The sequence below is a fragment of the Clupea harengus genome, chromosome 17, assembly GCF_900700415.2.
Source record: "Clupea harengus chromosome 17, Ch_v2.0.2, whole genome shotgun sequence".
NCBI lineage: Eukaryota > Metazoa > Chordata > Actinopteri > Clupeiformes > Clupeidae > Clupea > Clupea harengus.
In genome coordinates, this window is record NC_045168.1 from 14,604,858 (window position 1) to 14,624,857 (window position 20,000).

The 20,000-nt window shown below is 45.4% G+C and overlaps 1 protein-coding gene across 4 annotated transcripts in view; it reads left to right on the top strand.

Annotated features, from left to right (window-relative positions):
• Positions 1 to 20,000, top strand: part of LOC105910890 (calcium/calmodulin-dependent 3',5'-cyclic nucleotide phosphodiesterase 1A-like) — a 64,240-nt gene that overhangs the window by 1,160 nt on the left and 43,080 nt on the right. For 3 of the 4 annotated variants that reach the window (XM_031583546.2, XM_031583544.2, XM_031583547.2), the window contains exon 2: positions 5,894 to 5,920. In XM_031583546.2, the coding sequence (XP_031439406.1) occupies positions 5,894 to 5,920 (27 nt within the window). The remainder of the gene's footprint in view (positions 1 to 5,893; positions 5,921 to 20,000) is intronic. The other variant, XM_031583545.2, reaches the window with a different exon arrangement.

The window sequence follows — 20,000 nt, forward strand, 5'->3', positions numbered from 1 at the left end:
TTAGCATTAATTGTGCAGGAGTTTTGCAAGCCGCCGGGAGTGAAAACAGCTCTTATTTATACTCCAAACAAAAGCTGAGCTCAGTGTGGTGAAGGCTCAGAGGGTTATTTCTGCTTGGTCTTATCCAATAATCGAGAGGTAAAGTTCACACACCAATAAGTTTAATGTAGCAGAAAAGAGCAAACAGGAGAGAGACAGTAAGAAAAAAGAGAGAGAGAAAGAGAGATAGAGAGAGAGCGAGCAAGATAGAAAAACAGAGATAGAGATAGAGAGAGAGAAAGCACAGCCTGTAAACACATGAATACACGCACAAACAAAAACACTCACGGACACATACTCTACACACATACAGACACAGACACACACACACACACAAACACACACATACACACACACATATAGACACACACACTCACACACACACACACACACACACACACACACACACACACACACACACACACACACACACACACACACACACACACACACACACACACAAACAGACACACACACACACACACACACACACACAGTGAAACAGCAGTGAGATACGCTCTGATATGTAAACACTGACAGTGGCTCTAGCACCAAGGTCAAAGGTTCAATAAGCAGCAGCCCAGTCCACTGTGCTTGGGTCGCTCAGTGGGAAGAAAAATCACCTCCTTTTCATGACCGGGGAACAAACTACATTATCCTCATTCTGAGTGTTCACCCGTCATCAGACTGTTAACACTAGGATCACGGACGGCCCTCTGACACTTCCAAAGGTGTGACATTGAGAATAAACAGCATTCTCACTTCCCAGAATGCTTGCTGCCATTATCTCTGAACAAAACCAAAGCCAGGAATCAGTGGAGAGGCGTGCACGGTTAGGGTGCATAAGACTCTGATTGTGTGGGTATAATAGGATCGGGGCTTGTGTTTTCTGGGTTTAGTTAGTGTATGTGTGTGTGTGTGTGTGTGTGTGTGTGTGTGTGTGTGTGTGTGTGTGTGTGTGTGTTTGTCTGTTTGTCCGTGTGTACTTCATTTATTTGACCCAACAGATTGATTGTGGGCAAATCAATCAGTATGCTAATGTGTGCGCGTGTCTCAACGTAACAGATTTGAGGCCAATAAAAGGAATGTGCGCTCTGCCGGGGGGGTGTGCAGATGCATCGTGTGAGTGTGTGTGAGTGTGTGTGTGTGTGTGTGTGTGTGTGTGTGTGTGTGTGTGTGTGTATCAGTCAGCGTGCCCCTGTGTCGTGACAAGAGTCGTCTATGATCTCGCTGCCAGCCTCAGAGCGATCCCTGTGTCCAATATCACATTGCCGGTGTCGCGACGCAGCTGCTTATCCCTGCTAGCGACTGAAGACATCTCCCAAAGGAGGAAGGCGGGGGAGGGGGATGATGAGGGTGAGGGTGAGGGGGGGGGGGTCTGGTCCTCAGACATGGAGATAAACTAACCAGATCAGCCTTCGTGTGATTGGGTGGCGCCGTAGGAGGTGCGGGGTCTGTCTCTGGTCCCCCGGCGCAGGTGAATCAGACAGGCGTCGCGTGACTCTGTTGTCGTCGCCGCCGTGGTTGTTGTTGCCGTCGCACAACAAGCACTCTTGAGGAGACAGTGGCGGGAGCCGCCTGAAATGAGAAGCATCATCATCTCGCTCGGGCTCCTGCAAATTGCTTTTCTGTCCTTGCATTTGTTGAGCAGAGAGATGGAGCCGCGAGTGGCGTTTGGGTGTGTAAAATGTGTGTATGCGCGCAAGATGTGTGTGTGTGTGTGTATGTGTGTGTGTGTGTCTGTTTGTCTGTTTTGGGATTAGGAGATACGGCATCTTGCCCTGGCCTGTGTTTATACCCCCTTCATTTCTGCCCCTTCATTTCCATGGGTATTTTTCACGGAGATTATTAACAGCTTTATGAGGCCTTTCTCGAGAGCAGCCAAATGAGTTTGTTGTTGACACCCCGGGTCTGCGGGAGGAAAGAGATTGAGCCATTAAAAGTTTAAGGCTGGCCAGCTGCTGATTAAGCCATTAGAGGTGTGTGCGTGACGCTGCGTATCTTAAGGCTAGGCCAATGAAAGACAGAGAGAGAGAGAGAGAGAGAGAAGCAGTGTGTATGTGTGAAATGATGTGTGTGTGTGTGCTTGTGTGTCTGTGTGTGTGCGTGTGTGTGTGTGTGTGTCTGTGTGTGTGTGTGTGTGTGTCTGTGTGTGTGTGTAAATCTGTGTGTGTGTGTGTGTGTGTGTGTGTGTGTGTGTGCCTGTGTTTATGTGCGTACCCTGTGATTTATGTGCCCCTGTAATGGGCACACATCATCTGATGGGCTCTAATACGCCCCTGACACGCCGAGGTCACTCCATGGAGAGGCGTTTCCCAGGGAGACCAGATCACTCCTCCTCAGTGACTCACCTCCTCCCAGAGCAGACACTGGACGCAGGGTCAGGAGGGGAGAAGGTCAAGGGTCACGAGTACAGTCAGGGTCCCAGGAACATCTCTGAGCTCAGGACCTGGGAGTGTGATGAAGAAACGGAAAGACAGCGAGGAAGGGGAAAGAGCAGAGAGAGAGAGATGTGGAGGAGGAGAGCAGAGAGAAGGAGATAGGGAGAGGAGGAGAGCAGGGAGAAGGAGATATGGAGGAGGAGAGCAGAGAGAAGGAGATAGGGAGAGGAGGAGAGCAGAGAGAAGGAGATATGGAGGAGGAGAGCAGAGAGAAGGAGATATGGAGGAGGAGAGCAGAGAGAAGGAGATATGGAGGAGGTGAGCAGAGAGAAGGAGGTAGGGAGAGGAGGAGAGCAGGGAGAAGGAGATAGAGAGAGGAGGAGAGCAGAGAGAAGGAGATAGGGAGAGGAGGAGAGAAAATGGAATGAGAGGACAGAGAGTGATGGGAGAGAGAGAGAAAGAGGAAGAGAGAAAGAGAAAGAGCAAAGGAAGATAATAGGATGGAACAAATGAGGGAGGTAAAAGAGAGAATTAAAACAAACAAGACCGACAGAGACAGAAGACGGTGCCACACATATACACATACACATATACACATGTGTCACTCACACATATATACATGAATACATTCACACAGACACACTCATACACACACACACACACACACACACACACACACACACACATACACACACACACACACACACACAAAAGGAAGAGACAGAGCAATCCCTGGGCGCCGCAAAGCAGAAACAAAGAGAGCCGCAGAGAATGATTGAAAGAGAGAGAGAGAAAGGGAGAAAAAGGAAAGAGAGTTCCTCGGGAGCCACAGATAAGTTGCACTGGGCGGCAGACGAGCGAGGTGGTGGCGGTGATGGTGATGGAGGTGGTGGCGGTGGTGGCGGTGGTGGCGGTGGTGGAGGTGGTGGCGGTGGTGGCGGTGGTGGCGGTGGTGGCGGTGGTGGCGGTGGTGGCGGCGGTGGCGGCGGTGGTGGCGGTGGTGGAGGTGGTGGAGGTGGTGGCGGTGGTGGCGGTGGTGGCGGTGGTGGAGGTGGTGGCGGTGGTGGAGGTGGTGGCGGTGGTGGCGGTGGTGGCGGTGGTGGCGGTGGTGGCGGTGGTGGCGGTGCCGTCTCCACTCAATCAGACGCCCCTGCACTGATGAATGAAGGGATCTAATCAGGCGGCGCTCTGGTATAAATTAGAGGGACCACCTCTCTCCCTCTCTCTCTCTGTCTCTCTCCGTCCTCACGGACCGCCGCCACAACCATGACTCATCCACCCCCCCCCCCCCCCCCTCAGGGCCGTCCGGGGGCTGTGATGTCACCCGCGCCACCACAGGAAATGAGGGGTAGAGAGTCGATAGGAAGAGAGAGAAGAGAGGATGAGGGGCAGAGAGGAAGAGGAAGAGACAGAAAAGTTTTTGTCTTTCCTTTCTCATCCCGTCATCGGTTTTTCGACCCCCTCGTTGCACACTTGAGTTCACGGCAGTTACAAGAGCAGCACCAGTTTGAAATGAATTATTCTCTTTCAACAGAGTTAGCCTGGGCTTTTTTTTAAAGATGAGTGTCACAAATTATACCACATACTATATATTCCAAAACCACAACAGACCTCAACACATTCGCCTGCCATTTTACACTGCAGGGCGACCATTTCTCTATATTACTCTTATGAGATTATGCAACAGTTGTATGCATATTCTTGTACATTGTGTATTACATATTTTCTACGAAATATGACATTTTCTATGAAAAATCTGATGAGTGCTAAACCTTAAACACCATAGCCATGACTAAATGAGATGACGCTCGTGAGCGGATTATAGCCTCTCCGGTGACATCATCACATCCTCTGATTGCCACCAATGATGACATGGGGGCGGGGCATTCTTCCGAGCTTCTGTATGGACAAAATAAGCCCTTGTCGATAAGAGACTTTGGACGGCTTTACTGTGACCATCTGGTGAATTAAAATGGAGAAAATGTTGAATAATAGCTTATTTAGGGATGTTTTATTATACTGTAGTCTTAGTGGTTGATGCAGTACCAATAAGCTTACAGTTTACAGACATATTTATGTACGTAGTAAAAGTAACATTGTTTTGTTAGATCATGCTTTCATGCATCTCTGATTCTAAACCTGAATCCTATTGGCACCATGACCTCCCTGCCCTAGCATGGGTGGGGAGAAACATTTAGTGGGTAACTTCTTGGCTACAAAGTAAAGATGCAAATTGATAGTTAAGACTATTTGCCCCAATTCCATTGATGGGCAACGCGGCTTGCAACACGTAACGTCCGCTGTGCATGACTCAAAGCTAATTTAACGGCAACATCTTTTACCAATCTTTTTCCAAAACTTACCAATCTCATTTTGGTAAGTTACTTTAATGACATGAGAAAGATTGTAAGTGGAAACAGAGGCAGGTCAGTGCCATGCTGGTGTGTGTGTGTGTGTGTGTGTGTGTGTGCACACACAGACATGGGAGTCTTATGCATTAATGAGTTCTTTCAAAGCAACACTTTTTTTTCTGTGAAACTTCTAAATGATTTTATGACCAGACCTCCCTCCCGCACTAGAACTCCTCTGGTGTAAACCATTCCGTTCGCAACTGGAAATGTGTTGTTTGCTCTACTGTAGAACAATTACTGAGCTCTGTGTTAACGTTAATAGGGTATGGTCGGATCATTGTAATTGGTTGATAAAGAATGACTTCATTGCCACATCCACTAATTACGCAACCCATTTATGCTTGATTGTGCCCTGCTTTGTGTCAATGAAATGAGCACATATAGGCCTATTCTCACTGCGCGGTTGCTGATGCGCGAAGCCCGTTTGCGGTGCTCGTTGCCCTATGAAATTCAGGCCCTGTGTGTTTGGCCCCATTGTCTCAGTCCCAGTTGAATAGAAATGCAGTTCATGCATGAGGAGCTAGAGCCAGAGCCAGCTCAGGCCCTTCGAATCCGGCAACCATTTTGCCAATCCATGGCTCTCCCAGGAATGCTGGTCAAAACTTGAGCCATCATGCTACAAAAGCATCCACCACCGCAGAGAAGATCTCTCTTTTTCTTTTCTTGTTTGCCCTCTCTCTCTTTCTCTCTCTCTCTCTCTGGTATTTAGCCTAAGCCCTACATCATGTGTTCCTTGGCTTTAGTACAGGTGTGTGTGTGTGTGTGTGTGTGTGTGTGTGGGGGGGGGGGGGGGTAGATAGGGATGCCGTTGGATTCTAGTCAACCTCACAAAGGAAAATCAGACTCTCTACCTGAGCATCTCATGATATCTACCGTGATATCACAATGTCATCTCTGCATCAGTCATGGGCATTGGGCATTGTAAAACTGTGCTATAAGTTCATCTTTGTAAAATGTAATCTGTATCTTAAAAGATGAAAGCCTCTACTGCAGTGTCACCTAATTCATGTCCCTTTTTTCTCTCTCTCTCTCTCCTTCTGTCTCTCTCTCTCTTTTGCCCAGGAGGAAATACAAGAAGACGTCGCAGAGGTAAGATCCATGGAGCTGGGGCTTACCTGACTCTCAGCTCTCAACCCCAGGCGCTTATCCAGCAGCAACTCCTACCCCTATAAGCTCGGAGGACACATCTAAAAAAAAAAAATGGCCACCTCACCCATGGCTTTGTGCAGGCAGACTGAAAGGCCGAATAAAAAAGGAAGTTTGATGAATCCCATCTGTGGTGCATTGGCTCTGGTTTGTCACGATTCTCACCATAAAGCTGCCTCACACTATAAGTCACAAGGCTATATGTCTCGCAAATGAGTCTGGGCTCAAACTTGGATTCGACACTTTCCTTTACCTCCAGACTTGTTAATGAGCTCTATGAGCTAGACACTCGTGCCCCGGGGCTGAGTGAGCCCTGGGAGATCTCAGGGAACAGGGGTGGGTAACCTCAGCCTAGCTTCATCACATATACGCACACACACACACACACACACACACACACACACACACACACACACACACAGAGCAGTCGCTACATGTTCTTGGCAAAAAGTGTCTAAGCCTGAATTCCCTACATCTGAAATAAATGGACAGTACTGAAATATCTTGGAATCAGTGTTGAGTTATGTACCCATTTTAGCTGGAAAATTTTGTGCAACTTTTATATTTACATAGGAAAGTTTTCCATCCATGATCTCCATTGACCAGTCAGTTTGTTTGAAGGGGAAAGCAAGAGAGATCGTGTGTGTGCGTGTGTGTGTGTGTGCGTGCGTGCGTGTGTGTGTGTGTGTGTGTGCCGGGGGAGGTTTTGATGGAAACCCTGAGGGTTAATGGGAATAGGTGGGATGAGTAGCTAGTCTGATGTGATGCCTTAGCCACACCTGACCTTGGCTTAACCCTGTCATCTGTGCAGCATCTCAGGCACTCAGCAAATATGCCAGGAGAGAAAATATCACGTGTACACACACACAGTGACATACAAACACACACAGAGACACTGACATACAAGCACACACAGACACAGACACAGACAATCACAACACAACATTCATGCTGTTTTTTTTTCCGAACCAAAATGGAAGACATCACAATCATCATAAATGCATACAGGTATACTTCTTCCAACACACATCAGTCACAAACACAGTGCAAACGCTTAACACACACTGCAGAAACGCAGAGATATGCACATGCATGCAAAGTCATACATCAGTCATGACAGGCCTGTAAAAAAAGGCACGAGAGGGGGAAAAAGAATGTCTTGATGCTGTGCAGACACAGGCAGAGGAAGTGTGTGTGTGCGTGCGTGTGTGTGCGTATGTGCATGTGTGTGCGTGCGTGCGTGTGTGTGCGTGCGTATGTGCGTGTGTGTTGTCCTCAAGGAGGAGCAGACAAAAGCAGACAAAACACTGACACTGAGACATGAACAGCCTCTGGTCTTCTGTAGGCACTGATGTGTGTGTATGTGTGTTTGTGTAAGTGTGTGTGAGTGTGTGTGTGCGCGTGCGTTTGACATTGTTCGATTGATTGTTGACGGGAATGTGGACTGCGGATGCTGGGCGTGAAGGAGTATGTGTGTGTGTGTGTGTCTGTGTGTGTGTGTGTCTGTGTGTGTATGTGTGTCTGTGTGTGTGTGTGTGTGTGTGTGTTCGTTTGAAAGAAAGAGAGACAGGAGAGTGTGTGTATGTTCTTAAAAGAGACAGTGTGCGTGTTCTTGAAGGACAGCAAAAGAGAGAGGGAAAGAAAGAGAGTGTGTGTATGCATGTATGTGTGTGTCTGTTTGTGTGTGTGAGGCATTTAGCCTCGTACAGTGGATACAGTAGAGTCTCAGCTGGGTAGACTGCAGGGAGGGTATGCGAATGACACATGAAAGAACTCAGGAGCCCCGGGGGATTAAACACCCCACAACCCCACCCCACAACAACCCCACCCCACCCCACCCCACCCCACTCCACTCCACCCCACCCCACCCCACCCCACCCCACTCGACAGCCTTGACATTGTCAGGCCAGACAGACAGAGCGAGAAAGCCGTGACACAGGGGTCTGTGTCACCCTCCCGACTGCCACCCATCACACAGACAAATGAGCAATCCCAGGGAGACAGCTGGACCAGCTGATGAATGGGACACTATTGGGAAGCAGCAGGAGGCTAAACAGAACTATTTACTCTGCACCTAGACTCACACACACACACACACACACACACACACACACACTATTCACTCCGCACCTAGACTCACAGCGCCAGATGAGACCGCACTTTGGGACGGGGGTGCACATCTGGAGACAAATGTTCTGACTTGTTATCGAGGTCATGATGAGAACCCAGGCTTATAATGCTGGCTTGCCTTCTGAAGGCCACTCACGGCTGTCCAACGGCACCGTTCACTTCTGCTGTTTTCTCTCTGAGTGTGCACCACTACCTTATGGTGCTCTCAAAAATACTTTACATTACTTTTTGCACCATTATTTTCAGCGCCATCTTTATTGCATAATAATAATAAATAATAATAATTATTTTTTATATAGCTAGAATGCATGTTAGAATGTCAGTCATTCCCACCTCCATTTCTACCATGTTTGTCTATAGGTGTATATGTTGATTTACATACAATATGCATATCTTACAGTAATATACATTTGGCTCCAAGAGCTACACAAGACCCCACCCCCAGTTATATGTGGCTTCACATTTGCCCCCCAGTCAGTATAACCCCATGCAAGGCCTGCTGCTGTTTGCGTCCTCGATCAGAGCTGAGAAAACTACTGTTGAAACAAATGAGTGAGAGCGGATGGGTAGGGAGGGAGGGAGGGAGGAAGGGAGGAGTGGAAGAGTGAGAGCGAGAGACAAAATCACGAGTAACAGTGAGATGAATAGCAAGCACAGGTACAGCCTGACTGCCACAGTCTGGCAGTCAGCTAATTAAAGATGCACATGACTGAGTATGAGGCAGCGTTTCATTAGCTGCAATTATCATAATCAGTGGTGTCGTTTTATTTTTAATACATTTTTTTGCTCAATTCCGCTTTTCAAACGCCTAAGAATGGGCCTAACAGTATTCCATAGGGGTGGGAATCTCTTGGCACCTCACGATTCGATTCGATTCCGATTCAGAGGTCAACGATTCGATTCTAAACCGATTATCGATTCTAAACCGACTATCGATTATCAATTCTAAACCGATAAAACGATTATCGATGCATCTCGATTTTTAAAACATTTCAGTTAGCTACTCAGAGTCTCAAATCACTTCCTACTTTGTGTTTGATAATTAAAGAAAATCAACAGATGAATTACCTTCTCTATTTTTTTATTAGAGAAAAAGTTTTTCCTTATCACAATTATGAATTTCTATGAACAATGCAATAATCGATGCAGCTTGCATTTCAACACAAAATGAATTTTTCTTTTTTTTTTTATAAAAACATCGATTATGAACTTTTCTGAATCGAGACAGAATCGTTCTACAGAGAATCGAGAGAAATCGACGAATCGATTTTTTTTCCCACCCCTAGTATTCCATATGCACCGATCCTCTTGCTCCCCTCAACACAATATATTTAAGTCACTTGCCACATTCTTACTTGGCCACTGTGAAGCACAGTTTCTTAAAGAACTGACAGAGCAAGAAGCTGAATCCCACTGGCAAACTGAAGCCTGGAAAATAAGACTCTCGCACCTAACACTACAACAGTGACTCATGTTAATTCATATTATTCATATTCATATTATAAGCATGGTTTTTGTGTGTGTGTGTGTGTGTGTGTGTGTGTGTATGTGCATACCCTCTCTTGAGCATGAATAAATGTGTGATGCAGTCACTGTTTTACCAGCGCATTTGTGTGCGTATGTGTGTGTGTGAGTGTTTGTGTGTGTGTGTGTGTGTGTGTGTGTGTGTGTGTGTGTGTGTGTGTGTGTCTGTATGTGTGTGTTTTATTTGCAGCAGATTAGACCATACTGGTCATGATCCTCCTATGGAATTAGGTGTTTGCTTTGTTTCCTTCCAAACTGTGGTTGTAGAGGGCTTGCGTCACAGATGGATGAACAGCATCTGGCGCTAACGCGTGGGGTATACTGGCGCTAACACTTGGGGTATACTGGCGCTAACACGTGGGATATACTTGCGCTAACACGTGGGGTATACTGGCGCTAACACGTGGGGTATACTTGCGCTAACACGTGGGGTATACTGGCTCTAACACGTGGGGTATACTGGCTCTAACACGTGGGGTATACTGGTGCTAACTGGCGCTAACACGTGGGGTATACTGGCTCTAACACGTGGGGTATACTGGCTCTAACACGTGGGGTATACTGGCTCTAACACGTGGGGTATACTGGTGTGTTCTCCTCAGCAGACTCCATGATCAGGTTTACTTCCCCGGCCTTGGCAGAATTTCAATTACGTCTCCTCTATTAAGCTTGAACATTTTTCATTAGTTTTTGCCTTTTTGGAGAGGTTTAATTGTTTAATTGTTTCCCCCATTGTCGCCTTGAGGAAGTGTATGTAATCACTTAACAGGCTCCAGAAATGTTTATTAATCACTTGTATCATTGGGGTGCAGAGTATTGCATGAAGAGGCAGGCATGTGATATTTAACAAATCCCCGATTTAATTAGTGTGATTGCGATGATTGATCCTGTGTAGTCATCTTGTAAAATGGTTGCAATGCCCCCTGTCGTTCTCTTGTTCCCCTGTCTCTCTCCTTTTTCCTGTTGAAATGAAGGGTGGACCATTCGCCTATTGGACGTTATTCGCTCTGCTAGTTGTAGGCTACAGTAGGTACAGATGGTAGCTGCCATAGCTGGCGAACCGTTTCGTGCTTTATCATCTTTCATTTAAGACAATAGATCTTTTCCCAGTGTGTGACGTACCATGGTAATACGGTACTGATGGCACTGATTTGCATCGCTGCTGTCCAAGCAGTAGATATGGGTTTGAGCTGGATGCTTTTCTAAGTTGCTTTGGACAAAAGCGTCTGCTAAATACTTGACCTTTACAATAAAACACATTGTTTATATTTATGTTGTTTATGTTTGGGTTACAAACTTAAGCACGATTTATGCTTCTGAGTAGAATCTACGCAGAGCCTGCACCTTTGCCAGGCCTTTGCTGGCCTATGCCATTGTGAGAATTTATACTAGCTCTGCAATGTTACACCAAATTGCTAGTTGGAAATGTTTTTTTATTTTAATCCGGACCAAACTCCATAGACAGCCTTGTTTGTACATAAGTGTAATTGGTCAGGCTTTATTTGGATGGTCCCCAATAGGTTATCTACAGATGTTCAGATTATAAATAGAATATCTGTTGAAACTCTCTTATCTACAATTTATGGTTACGTTTAGGGCTAGGTCTTGGGTTTGGTTAAGGCGATGTTCAGTGAACAATTCGAACGACTGAACTTGGCACTAGCATCAATTACGGCTTACATAGAACTTAACATTTCAACTGACTCCATGGATACTCAACTGCCGTATTTTTTAAATAAAGAAAGAAACCGTGCAGATTATTTACAGTTTACATTGCAGCTGATGTTATGCTTTTGTAGTTTCACAGTGACAGTGACAGTGACAATAACAAACCACTCAGTAATTAGCTAGCATTGCTACTCAGTCCCTCCAGGATTTTGCCGTCATTTCACAAATTCACTAGCCTGGATACCAGACCGAACTTAGCCCCGCCCACACATTTTTTGGTTGGGAAGTTCGGTCTGGCATTACTCCATTGGGGAGAAATTATCTGCGGCTCGATATCGGCCGTACCAATCAAATTGTTAAGGCGGGCTTTATACGATGATGGACAGATGATCAACAGTAACGTAACCAACCACGTCACCAACACACGAGTTGAATTCGTTTTCAACAAACATGGCTGCCGCTGGAGAGCTGAAATGTATAGATTCGAGTCCATTTAGACATTGACAGTGCATTCATTTTGAAAGAGGAACAGAGAAACGCGATTAAGGCATTTGTCAATCGAAAAGATGTTTTTGCCTTCCTTCCTACGGGATCCGGTAAAAGTGTAATGTATCAGCTGCCCCTGGTCACATACTACGTTGTTCTGATTGGTTGTAGGTAACCAATTGAGCGAAGAGGCATTTTTTCTCCTGGTTCGGTTGAAACACGCCCCATAATCACAGCCCAATGGAGCGATATCAGACTCATATTCTGACTAGAATTATGAGTATGACATCGTCAGGCTACAAATTCACACAAATTCAAGGATTTCTTGCTATTGGGGGGTTGCAATTTTCTCTTTTTACTGCAAAATTCCCTAGGGTTAGGGCAAGCCATGGAATTCCTGCCTTATTTGCTATTATTTTATTTTTATTTTAACTTTGAAATTCTGTTTTGTCGCAGGGATCACAACAAACCCTCACAATTTTTAAGAATTCCCTGCAGGAAATGGAACGAGAAACTGAAAAATCTCCACAATTTTAACTGCAATGTTTGAGAATTCCCATAGCAAATTCAGTCACTTTTGGCCGCAACAATCACAACAGAACCTCACAAGATCCTGGAGGGGCTGGCTAGTCGGACTAAGCAGTGGCAGCCAACAGCTAATGTCAGCTAACTTAGGTACAACAGGGCACTAACGTTTGTGTCCACATTTCTGTTCGTACATTAATTCATTCTGTGCCTTTTACACACTACAGTATAGGTCAGATATGAAGTTTATCATGTCGGTTACTATCGTTTTGACCGGTAATCAACAGACAGCCGAGAAATGGTCACATGGGAGACAGGTTTTATAATTTCTGACAATCACATCACTAGGCTATGAAAGCATATTATTTTTACTGTAAGGTAATATGAAAGACATAAATAAAACTAAAACAGATTTAAGCACCAATTCTTTATTAGGGGCAATACAAAATAAATTGCTACATTAAAGGGAAGCTGTTGATAGGAGGTTGTGCAGCCAGTCCCCTGTACCTTTTCTTCCTGCCTTAAACGAATATTTCTCTAAATTGCATCCATAGATTTTGTTCATTGTTCATTCATCAATCTTTCAGGTGTGGTAGTGTAGTTTAGTGTGGTGTATATAATATGCCTACGGCGTGAATAAGTGTGAATAACTTCAAATGGAGTGAACTGAAGTTAATGGACACCGTAAACCTATGAATAGTCGAGTCCAAAGAAAAGAGTGACTGGTAGCTTGACGCCGGTTGTGGCCTGTGTGTGCAGTATCATTAGCATCATTAGGTCATATATATATTATGTCTACAGAAAATAAAGAAAACACACACATACTAACTGATGGACAAAATCTCTAAAATTTTGATTTCTGACTGACTTTGAATTAGTAGATCACATTGATTTCATTTCCCACCAAACAAATAGTCTTGCCTAAACAACGACTTAATTAGCTGAGGTATAGAAATAGCCTACGTCAGTGTACAAACATATTTTCCTTGGTATCCTATGCACGTGTGTGCACCGCTGTCCGTGCAGAGGAGATTCTGACTGATGTTGAGTGACCCTGTTGTCTATTCTATGTCTCTATTCATCGATATGTGTCCTTGTGTAGTTTGATCTGTCACAATTTTCCGTGGACTTCTTTTATTCCCACATCTGATCGGTGCGTTTGCTGTTGGTGACACTCGACTACTGCTGAGCGATCACACTTTGCATTTTCTTGCAGAAATATATCTCTGATTTTTCCCTTTATTTGAGGGATGGGGTTGTGGAAAAACATGTTTTAATGATACCCTCTGAGGCTCCGTTGTGGAGTGTATTTGGACTGGATGTGTCAGGATGTTTTATTCATTCACCTCCAGTTACTACTACTCTGTCTCTCTTCTCACGTACACGTTTCTGAAAAGAGAACTTGTTCCATTAAACTTGTTGATTTTATTATTTCTATCATATTTCTTCACATTTTTATTTTCCAAAAATAATGAAGATTTACTCTGGCCAGATGGAAGGATTAAATGAAAGAGTATGCCCAGGCACACAGCTGGAGCCTCATGCCTCCTGAGCCCCGGTGCTCCAATCGACTGGATCACGCTGAAATGAACGAGTGCCTTCAGAGAGCCTTGCCAAACCCTTCAAACGGCATGCTCTTCAGATGTCCACTCTGCTAATGTGTTCTTCTGGGGATGCTGGTTGGTTGTGTTTGTCTGCTGAGATACCCCTCTCTTTCTGTCTGTCTGCTTGCTTGCCATCCCGCTTGCTCTGTATGTGGTTTGCTTTTGTTGTGGCGTCACGAAAGTTGTTTTCTATAAATGCATCATTCAGTAACTGTAGCTGTTTGAATGCAAGTTATTTGCACACACATATTTGTGTGATCATCAGGCCTCCATTTAGTCCTCATCTCCAGCACTTGATCATGTTATTACTCAGTCATTGATCCGATCTCAAGCACTTGATCATGTTATTACTCAGTTATTGATCCGATTGCAGCTCCAATTACTCCTGCCCCATCCGTTGCCATGGCTGTAACATACTTTCTCCCAGCCAGAGGCTGTTCATGGCCGGCTCCCCCAATCAGTCAAAGCCCTGTTACCAGTTTGTAAAATTTGGATGTTTTGAATGATTGAGTGTTTTGGCCCTCTCTCTCTCTCGCTCTCTCCCTCTCTCTCTCTCTCTCTCTCTCTCTCTCTCTCTCTCTCTCTCTCTCTCTCTCTGTGTCCCTGGCTTGGGTCTTTCTGATTGGGATGTACATCAGCAGGACAGTTCTTTCTCCAAATCTGGCAATCACTCACTGGCAAATTGGTGTCAGCTTGCCATCTCTCTTCCAAGGGGATGCTTGTGTGGCCACTGATGGACATCACTTAGCGGCTCTTTGCTTCTGCCATGTGGGCAGTGACTGGTGGCCTGATCAGCTGACCCGACTGGTGTGAATCTGTGAGGGTTGGAGGGCACGGTGTGAAAAAGGTCGGTTCTCCAGTGTGAGAAGCCGGAGTGAACTCAAGGGTGTTGCTCTCAAGGACAAAGAGGAGGACGTCCCCTGGCCAAGGCAGAGAAACAAGCCCAGGCTCTGCTCACTCTGTGTGTGTGTGAGTGTGTGTGGCCACAGTTGGAACGAGTCCAACTGAAGCAACCCTGCCCCATGGTGCCAGAATGGACCGTTTATAGATGCAGCACAGAACTGTTGTCCAATGGCAAAACTAGTTAATCAACTCTGTCTGGCATCCTGACCAGACGGCTAATCTTTTTTTTTGTTTTGTTTTTGTTTGGGTTTTTTTTCTGGCAACAGTTGTTTAGTATTCCATAAAGATTGAGGCTCAGCTGAGTAAGACCTAATTGGATGCCTCCAGTGAGCCTGTAGCGCTGTACAAACATTTACAAAATAATGTGGGGAGCACAACTGTTTCTCCAGCTCTGTAAACCACACACACACACACACACACACACACACACACACACACACACTCCTCTGCTATTCCATCTGACCCATCCTTCCGTCTCTGAGCTGCTGACGAGTCCGTGAGAGAGAGTGAGCGCGAGCGTACCGGGTGTGCAGCTCGGTGTGGCCTTTCTGCTGATCTAATTAAAAAGCCTAGCCCGGTCGGAGGCAGCTTAACTCCTCAGTCATTCCGGCCTCCCGTATCCCCTGTCGCTCGGCTCAATCTGTTTTCCACACATGGCGACGCAACACAACGCCCGTGCCGCACCGCAGTGCCATGCAACAGCATGCGCTCCAGATGGGGTTGTGTTTTTGTTTGTTTTTGTGGGAATCCTTGCCACACTCTCGCCTGTTTTATCTTCATGTGCATCAAATGTTGTTGTCGTTGTTGTTGATGGTTTCGCATTGTTTGTTTGTGTCTTTGTATTAAGAGGTGTCGTTTAGGAAGCGTAAGGAGGAATTTAATAGGTGTTTTGATCTCTGTTCACGCAGGGAGATTGGCGTCACTTCGTGACACATGAGGGAGTTTGGGAATTGATGTGTGTCTGAGAGTGAAAAGCTAATTTTCAGGATCGACTCCGAAATATCCTTAATTAATTTAAAAGATTAAAAGTCGATTACGTTTTGCCAAGCTTATTTTCCTAACAATTCATCAGCATATGTCATACTTTTAAGTTAATATAACTGGATGACATAGTCTTTGACTTGTTTCACATGATTGTTAGCATTTAGTCACATCCCTCAATATTGAGCTGCATCACAAGCAGTGTTGCTAGGGTGTGTTTATCTCAGTGAAGGTCCTGTCTCATCTTGCCTCGTGCAATCTGATTTCAGCTCGTTAATTGATCACTTTCACAGGCTGTGAATCACTGTGCCTGCACCTGATAATTAAGCGAAGATAATTACTTGAGTCAAAAATGGACATATTCACCCTGTGATTGCTTCTCACGACTCTCTCTCTCTCTATCTGTCTTTCTTTCTCTCTTGTACCCTTTTGTTCCTCCACTCTCGATTTCTCGATTTCTTTTTGAATTTTTCATGAAGCCGTAATCTGCCCCCTACTGATGATGACTGCTAGTGTGATGCACTCACTGTCGTATCAGGGCCCCAACCTGCTGTGCTCGCTCACCCTCCCTGACTCTCCAGAAAACCTAAATAATCTCTTTTCAAAATCTAAGTTTTGTGTCAAATGGCAAACATAGCTATTCATATTGTTGCACTCTTTAAATACATTTCAAACTCCACTATCTTTGTTAGGCTTAAGCTTTTTGAAGTTACAGTACACAAATAGAGTACTTTCACAAATGTCAATACTTTTTCAGTTTTACAAAAAACTTCACATGACAATGCACCTTTTGCATTTTCAGTGCTAGAATGTAGAAAAATTGAAAATAGTGTAAAATAATAAAATACAGCAAATATAGACATAACATATATATTTAGTCAACACATACATTTATTTATTTTTGCAAATGAAATCCAAAAGAGATTCTTTAAATCTTTTTATGGGTTAAAGGTGGAGGCATGTTATATAGGTCATCATGGAAACGCTGGGCCCTCAACTGCTTTTTAAAGACTCATTCAGATTCAGAAAATCTCCCAGAGCTGGCTAACTTGTTCCACCATCACAACACCACAGAAGCAAAGAGTCTAGACTGAAAATCACATAGTGGTGGCAACACCAGGCCAGACAACTGTTCATTAGCGAGGAAAAGTGTGACCTTGGACAAGGCAGATCAAGTAGGTGTGGGGCCCTCAAGAGGCTGCTTTGTAGGCCAGAATTGGGGACGTGAGCTCGATGTCAGTCCACCACAGGGAGTTCATGGAGAAAAAAGAGTACGAGTGGTGAGACACCTCCTTTCGGGCTGATTGAAAGCCAGACGTGGTCTGAATCATCGGAAGAGATTTTACCGGATGTGTGGACAGGCCTGTTAGCAGGATAGACCTGAGACAGTGGCTGCATGAACAAGGAGATGCGCAGTGCGGACGAGCGGGAACTGGTAATCCTGCTGTTATACGGAGCCAAGTTGACTTGATTGAGAAACAGGTTGAGTGTGGAAACTGAAGGCATGCTACTTGACAGTTGTGATTCCTCACACCCCTACATCAGTTGAATCAATGATTCTAGGCCTCAGCTTAATTCTATATGTTGTGTTGTACTGTACTGGCATCCCTTGATCATTTAAGCTGAAGGTAGCATGTGATGCACACACGGATATTGCAGATACTTAGCAAAGTTGGGAAGAGCATTAAACTCTTGGTAGGACATTTTTAGGCTAGAGGGAATACAGAGAAATAATGAAGCCAGATTTTATTTGAGAGAGTTCAGGCCTGAGATGTGAAAAAAGTGTATGTGTTCAGGACTGAAAGTGTGCCAGTTGCAGAGGTTTTGTGTGTGTGTGTGTGTGTGTGTGTGTGTGTGTGTGTGTGTGTGTGTGTGTGTGTGTGTGTGTGTGTGTGTTTGTGTGTGGTGTGTGTGTGTGTGTGTGTGTGTGTGTGTGTGTGTGTGTGTGTGTGTGTGTGTGTGTGTGTGTGTGTGTGTGTGTGTGTGTGTATGTTTGACAGAGGATGGAAATGAGTTAGGGGTTTTTAAATCTCAGAGGCATTTCTGCAGTCACCTCATCTTGGCCATCACTGTGAGGCTTTTAAAATGAGAACTACAAGTCAAGCACTGGGGACCTTGCCAAAACGCACGAAAAAATAGCAGTGCCTTGCAATTTGATGCTAACTAATACCAAACATGACTCTAAAAAATGTGAAGTCCCGGATACAACTCATTGTAGATGCACCTGAGCTTGTCATTGGGTTTACTTCAGATAAACTACAAGCACCATATCATTGAAGTGAGTTGACAACACAATACTGATTGCTAATAGTTATTTCGTGTACGAAACATTTCCATTGTCATCAATCATGGTTTTTGCTGTTGTTTTTTATTTTTTTGTTAAAGTTGCATCCCCTTGCCAAATACATAATTGCGTTGTGTTCACATGCATGCATAATTTGATGTCTCTTACCTTGAGTAAAAATAGGTGTCTGTCTGTCCTTCTGTTTTTGTGTCGGGGATTGGATTGATGAATGGCCAAGCTCAGGGGGGTGTGCAGAGAGGTGGTGCCCGGAGAGGGCAGGGCTCATCTCGCAGGATGGTAATGGAACGTCTGGAGCCTTGAGACATCGCGCCGCCCGAGTGAAAAAACAGCCACCTATTAGAGCCCCTCACTTCTCATCAGCGCTGACAGCCAGCGCTTGTAAAAGTCTTCCTGATTAAACCTAAAACTTTATTGTTGTTCTCGTTTGGTCAGACCTGGGACTGATTGATTGTCCCTGTCAAGCTGTTGGACTTCTTTGGGCCGGATTGCTCCCAAAATCTTGTGACGGAGGCATTTGTTGGCCTGCTCTTTTTCATCAAGCTGAGGGCTGGCTTGACATACGGCCTGGCTAAAAGCAGAGCGCCGTCATTTCTACAGAGCAATTCGCCAGTAAGAATGTCATAGAAAAGACGTTCAGACGCTAAATATGTCAGTAGTTTGTTGTTTTTGCAAGGATAATGAGAGCATTTGCATTCTCAGTTGTGGTCTTACCCGTTCGACCTCTCCCTCTATCTCTCTCTTCTTCCCCATCTCTCTCCCTGCTGTATACCCTTTCACTTCCTACCTCACTCTTGCTCTCTCTTTTTCTCTCTTTCTGCTTTTGCTCCTGGTCATTATTCTGACAGAGATGATGGAGTGCCTGACACACAGTGCCCCATTCCAAATGCAGATGTCTGTAGGAAATACAGACTTAACCTTTGCACGACTCCAAATATTATTCTTCTGGAAAGGGTCGTAATGTAAACTGGCTTCCATCGGGGAGAGAGAGAGAGAAAGAGAGAGCAAGAAAGACTCTCCCCCTGCCATAAGTAACACCGCGACAGTGGCTTCAGTTTAGCACAGCTGTGATGGATTTGGCCACAGCTGACTGATCGCGCACAATGCGGCAAATCAAGAGCTCCAGCCATGAGAGACAATCAGGAGGACTTCGTTTATGAGATCACTTCAGCTCTCCCTCCACAACCACACACAACCACACACACACACACACACACACATACACACACACACACACACACACACACACACACACACACACACACACACACACATGCATACATACACACATGCACACACACATAGACACACACATCCAAAACATATGCGTACTATACACCTTAAAGAAATTGTCTCAACCGTCTCTTCTGGAATGTGTGGCTGGCCATAATCATTACCATTCATTGGTCAAAGTGATGGGGCCCTTGGTGAGTGGAGGCACAACAGTCTGACCCAAGTGTTTTGCTCACAGTGATGTTATGAGTTATGGCCTTTCATATTCCACCCGGTGAAATGCACCGGCAGACGGCTTGATTTGCAGCCGTTTACTGATCTCATGGCAGGTTAATACTCCCCGCCACCCCCACCCCGCAGCCGCCCCCCATCCCCTGTGATTAATGTGCCCATCTGCCCCTGGGGCTTTGAGTTTCAAAGATGCCGCACAGATTCACCTCTAAATTGTTTATCAGATCGACCAATCCGCTTTGCGTCTCGTCTTGATGACATCACTTTATGACAGCCTACATGGCCACTGGGCCTGCATGTTCCAAATGCAAATTTGGGGCCCAACAGTTTATCTGATCTTTTGGAAATGCAGTGTGTGTGTTATTCAGGAGGCCATTTGTGCTGGTCATACCATATCACATTGGCCAGCGTTGGCCTTGAGGCAGAAAGGTGGTAC